At 40.0% G+C, this 6,000-nt stretch overlaps 1 protein-coding gene across 1 annotated transcript in view; it reads left to right on the top strand.

The window, feature by feature from the left end:
• Nucleotides 1–702: 702 nt before the first annotated feature.
• Nucleotides 703–6,000, top strand: part of ppp1r37 (protein phosphatase 1, regulatory subunit 37) — a 75,352-nt gene continuing 70,054 nt past the window's right edge. Inside the window, exon 1 of the mRNA XM_056234264.1 lies at nt 703–1,511. Within this exon, the coding sequence (XP_056090239.1) occupies nt 896–1,511 (616 nt within the window). The 5' untranslated portion in view covers nt 703–895. The remainder of the gene's footprint in view (nt 1,512–6,000) is intronic.

Raw genomic sequence — 6,000 nt, 5'->3', positions numbered from 1 at the left:
CGAACAGTCAACAGACACACATACACAGTCGGTCCGGACTGGAGCTTCAACGGGGCCAATATTTTTCTCTTTTTCTGCTTGTCTGTGCGGTTTGGCGATGTGAAAAGCATCGTTCATACAAAGCGGCCGGAATAGAGTGTTTAAACAGAGAAAACGAGTCCGTTCGTGGCGGTTTTTGGGGATGAGCGCGCGCTCCGGACTGTGACGCCTGTGTTTATTCGTGTTCACTGCGACACGGAAAGTGACAGTGCAGGATTCCTCGTCTTGACAGCTTAAAAACACGACTGGAGCGTTAAACATTTAGATGATTGGCCTAAGGAGTCCGTTTTAGTACTTTATTCGTCTTGGTGTAGGACAGCAGGCCAGTCGAGAAAGCCTGGTCTTCATCAGCATAATCTTCATCATCCCACGGCTTGTTTATACTTGCTGTAAATGCATCTAAGTTATCAGTGCTTAACTTATTCTTCAACGCGACGAGAGGAAATTAACAGTATTAATGGTGCACAGGGACATTAAAAATACAATGGTTGCTTATAATGTTAACATGAAGTGCATTGGAGACTTTTAATGCGGCTAAAACTGATTCAATTTGAATGTGAAAGATGTTGTAGGTGTTTACAACTTTGATTGGAGCACATAATTAGACATATTTGCCTTATGTAACCATTAAAAATCAAGACTACGGTGATGTATGACTGCATTTAGGTGCATAACTAAGACAAGTATAAAAACAGGCGCTTCTATGATGTGAACTTTTAGTTAGTGATGCACTCACTAAGGAGATCTTGAACGGTTTCTCCCTGGAATTGAACTGCATTGTAGGTGTTTGAGGGAACTTCTTCGTTTTTAGTGTTCGACAGGCAGTGGCGTGCTCCAGCTCCCTGGAAATGAGAAGATGAATTGCGAGGATCAAGCTGTAGATCTGTGCAATGCTATAGATTTGTGCAATGTGCCTGACAACACTATATCACCAGAGATCCTTCCCCGTGACACGTTGGATGGAGACCAAGGGGACGCTGCCGTCCTGGCCAGGTTAAAAGACATCCATTTAAAGGATGATGGTTCCACAGAGCTCAAAGCACCGCATAGTAAAAACAATGGATCCATTGCAGTATCCGCCGACCCCTTTAATGGTTCTGCCGGTGACCTGCAACAGAGTTTAAGCAAGTTTGAGGAACCGCCAGTGATCAACTGTTCTGTTGGAGATGGTGGTGATGAAGCAGATGATGGAGAGATGGATATTGGAGTCGATTTAAGTCTCGATGAAAATGGGGTTTTAGAGGTCGAACCAGCAGCCCAGACCCAACGCGAGGAAAGTGCCTCTAGTGTCAACTCTCAAATATCCGTCATAGAACTGCATTCGCAGGAACGTAGGGACGACGACGTGCCCGTCTCGGCTACAACACCGGACGAGGGAGTTGGGATTAAGCAAGGGTCAAAGAGAGTGACCTTTCCATCAGACGAGGACATCGTCTCTGGTGCCGTTGAGCCGAAGGACCCTTGGAGACACGGTAGGTGGATCTTTAAACCTCGTTCAGACTGTCAATCCAAGTCTGATTTTTGTGCATATCCGATTGGAATCTGAACGTATTTAGCAAGTGTGACACAAAAAATCACATGGAATCTGACAAATCCATTTCAAGCCATATATGGTTTGAAATCCTACTCAAAAATAATCCGTTTCAGCCTGTCTTCACCAGCCACTGCAAGTCGACCATTTCCACACACCTAATAAAGCTGTGCCTGCCAACATTTCTAATTTATCATATTGTAAGGAAGTTGCAAACCCCTTCGTGTTGTAGGCCTTCCAACGCAACATCATTGTCATAGAAACCTACAAAGATTTTCAGAAAAATGAAAGAGCGCCACGTTGCACACACACACATCAGACCAAAACACCTGCGATACACAGATCTTTGAGATTAGGCTAGATTCCAATCGGATACACAGATAATCATATTTGGACAGTGCAGTTATTGGGCTATTTGGTTATTTTGAACCCTCAAATATTAAGTCGCATCTCAAATCCAGAGTTCATCTCCTGCGGCTTGTTTAAAAGGTTTGCGCAATTGTGCTCCGTCTTTGCTGAGTTGAAGCCAAGGCTTTGAACATGGCTTCGGTTACCTGTCATGCTCCGAGAATGGTGGCTTTTTCCTGAAAGACTCTGTGATCCATGTGACATTTGATCCGTAAGTCCTCCAGGGTCATTCACCGGCTCCATAACAACTGCAGAAAGCTTTTGCGATCCGTCTCTGAGCCTCGGGCATCTGTCTCCCAGATATGGAGAAACCTCTCGAACTCCTCCAGACGTGTGTAGACGCTGTGTAAAGCTCATTCTGAGATCTCAGCATCTTGTAGACGGAGTTACCTGTTCATCTCTTGTAAAACACAATGACCCAGGGTACCTTGCATTGTTCGGTTTGATTGGCTGCAATGTGTCTGATGTTTTTGAGCCAGCAAAAATATAACAGCCTTATTCTTTGCTTTCTAGGCCAAAGGTATTTGAGGTGTGTCTCTGTTTACCCTGCAGGGAATCTCCTTTGCGTATCGCACTGGTCAAGGTGTTGTGTGTGTCTGGGGAAAAACTCGACAATTAAAACAACAAAGCCGTCGAGACACAATGTATCTTTGTATCAATGTTTTGACTGACAGCTGCTCTTTGTTTACTTAGGCTAGTTGTCACATTATAGGAAGTTGGAAAGCTCAGCATATTTAAAAAATATATGTCAGTGTGCTTCGTTTAGCCTAGTTTTGATGTCGTAGTCATCTTTAGAAGTCTGTCAAAGACACTTGACTTGAGCTTTAACTAATTAGTATCATTGATTAATTACAGACATATAGCCAGCCTAATGGTGAACATGTATATTGATTTGCATTCAAATATGAATATAGGCTTGGCTGCATAAAATCTGAACCTAAAGTGTTGTTCATGTTAGCATATATTATTGTTTTTGTACATTTTTGCAATATAAAGTATAGGCCTATTGCAAAAAAATTACAAAAACAATAATATATGCTTACATGAACAACACTTTTATAGTATTAATCTTGGTTAATGCTAATTTCTTCTACACATACTGACACATTTGTAACATTTCAGGTTGTTTATGTATTATGAACCAACATGAATTAACAATAGTTGCCTATTCATTTGTTACCCTTTATTATTAAATTCTGTAAAAATTGTTTGCTGTTAGTCCATGATACGTAATGCATTAACCAAGTTGAACGACTTTAACGTTGTTACATGTACGTTAAAGGCCTGACATCGTTTGAAAGATCATTAGTAGTGTTTACTAATTTAAAGCAAAAGCATTGTGGATAATTTGGTATCTTAGTGTTTATTACTTAAACCTATTCTCAGAAAAGACAGTTTTGTGTGCATTTTAAAGGGTCTAGGTGCAGTTATCCCAGGATATTTGTGGTAATAGCCTGTAATGTTTAGGTATCTGATCCGCTAGCACAAAGGTTGCTGGTTAATTTCCAAGTAATGTTGTCCGTGGAGATTTCCTGCAATCCCGGTCCTGCTCCGCCACTATTATGACTTTGAGCAGAGCATGGTGTACTTGGGGCCATCCTTAAAAATATTGGACTTAGAGCAACTACGAGTAAATTGCAATGGAGTAACTAGAGTTAGTTTAATTACTCATGTGAGTGAACCCTGATCGCATTAAAGCCGATCTAAGAACGCTAGCTTTTATATCACAGGTGTTGGCAGGTCTTATTTCACAGTCACACATTGTTCTCTTTGTTATTTAGGTATGAGGAAGTAGTTTACGTCACATGACTGTACTGTACACTCTATAGTTTCCTTATATTCTGAGGTTGAACTTCCCACTTTTGTGGCTTGGTTTCCTACACCCTTTCCTCTGACCCAGAGCTTTTGGTCTCAGGGAAACACTAAGTGTTTGTGTGTCTCCTGTCATTGACTTCATGAGATCTGAGTTGAAACCAAGCTGTTTGTTCTCTTTTATTGTGTTTACAGTGATGACTTAAAGTCCCCCTGTGGTGAAAATCAAGCTTTTAATCTTGTTTATATGTCTATGCGGTGCTTTAAGACAAACCATGTGTAAATTCATAAGTCAAAACATTTGCGGCGTATTTTCTCCTTAAAACTGCAGTGAATCAAAGACAGTCTCAAAAACACGGTTTGAAATCGCTGGTGTTTCTGACGTCACAAACGACCTTGTAACCAATCAGATCAACGAGTGAATCTCTGAGCTGAGTGAGTGAGTGGAGGCGGGGCTCATTTGCATATTAATTAGAACCGAACTAAATGAGGCAAGACTGTTACATTCAAGCTATTCAAAGGCAAAAATATGTCATTTTGGTGATCAAAGATGAGTTTTAATGGATATAATTATTGACTACAGGGGTACTTTAACAAATTTTAGGGATGTTTATGATAAAATTGGAACACTTCTGTATGTTTTTGAATTTATGGATGGTTATGTTGTGGTTATATAATTTCCAGCTCATTACAAATTTATGTTTGCCATTGTCACAAGATTTCATTGCGGTCATTTAGTAGGAATTATAATGTGACGAAATATGTTTCATATCCATAATTTATATTGATGATGATTTTCTCATGTTATTCACCTAATTCCTGGATTGGGATGTTTCTAAATGTCCCCGAGTCTTTTAAGTTTATTTAAGTTATTTATGTCTCTTTGTCATTTATGTTGTGGGGTGTTGAATTGATGTCCGATGTTGCTGCGAGGATTCGCAGAATAAAGGTGATGATGCACAGGGCAACTTTTTGAGCAATGTTGCTGGGCAATCTTGCCGAGCGATTGTTGTTTGGGACAACAACATTGAAAATGGGGAATACATTTCTATCTGGATTATTTAGATCGGTCGTGGGCCCTGTGTCTCATCTGGTTGCCCGTTGACGGCAACATTGCTCAAAAAGTTGCCCTGTGTATCATCACCTTAAGAATGTCATTGTACTGTGTGATGACTTTCCTGTGCATGTGCAATAAAAGTTTGAATTTGAATTTATTTTTATTTATTTTTTAAACAACCCCCCAAACAAAAACTGCCACCGTCACGCCCTAGCAACTGCTGCACCCATTTTGAGTTTCTACCGTTTCATTTATTTTTATTCTATTTTATTATAATCCATTTCATTTTATGTGAAATAATATCTAAAGACATTAACTTTTTTAATCTAATCTTGTCCTGGGGGAGATTTGACACTTTTAAACACTGGTGATGGTTTCATTCAGGTCCTTTTTGATGTGTCTTAGCTAAAGGGAATTGGGCGTGGGTGTGTTTTTCTCTCTCGCTCGACACACACACACACACACACACACACACCCACACCGTGGCACTGCTGTGTGAATGACTTTGAGGTCCGCTGGAATGAGGTGGTGTGAAGATCTATTTTTGAACGTATCGCTCAGATGTTACTGACCCGTGGCGTCCCTGAGAGCCACAGCTCTGGGCCCCTCGTGCAGATCTGACACACGGGCTAAAATATCATTCAGTTTTTCAATAATATATTGCAAGAATACTTTGGTCAAGTTTGGAAAGCGTTTGGACCGGAGCTTTAGCCTGTTCATTTTAATTAACCATTTTTTAAATTTTATTTTTTACTTGGTTTGCTCCATTTTATTTTATTTATTTATTACTTTTATCTAGATTTATTGGTGTTATTGTGTTATTAGTATGATGCTTTATCATTTCAGGGCACCTAAAAGGCTAATCAGACAAATTTGCTCTTTCCAAACAAAGAAAAGGTGGCTGAACAAGCCAATGAATTAAAGCATTTCATCATGAATATGAAAATATCACATCCTTTTACCAACCCAACCAATCCTTGTTATAAAAGTCTGACTTTCGTTGTCACTGCAACTTTATGGCAATAGCAATGAGTTCAAAGCGATGGGAGGAATAGAAGATTGCTTTCATTTTGTACGCTTTGTTGGTCTGTGAGTTATTGGGAGGCTTACGGAGGAGATAGTTGTTTATGACACAATCTCATTTGGTCTGTGG

The sequence above is a fragment of the Rhinichthys klamathensis genome, unplaced genomic scaffold (assembly GCF_029890125.1).
Source record: "Rhinichthys klamathensis goyatoka isolate OS25496 unplaced genomic scaffold, OSU_Roscu_1.1 h1tg000391l_1, whole genome shotgun sequence".
Lineage (NCBI taxonomy): Eukaryota > Metazoa > Chordata > Actinopteri > Cypriniformes > Leuciscidae > Rhinichthys > Rhinichthys klamathensis.
This window is presented reverse-complemented; position numbering and strand designations above follow the sequence as displayed.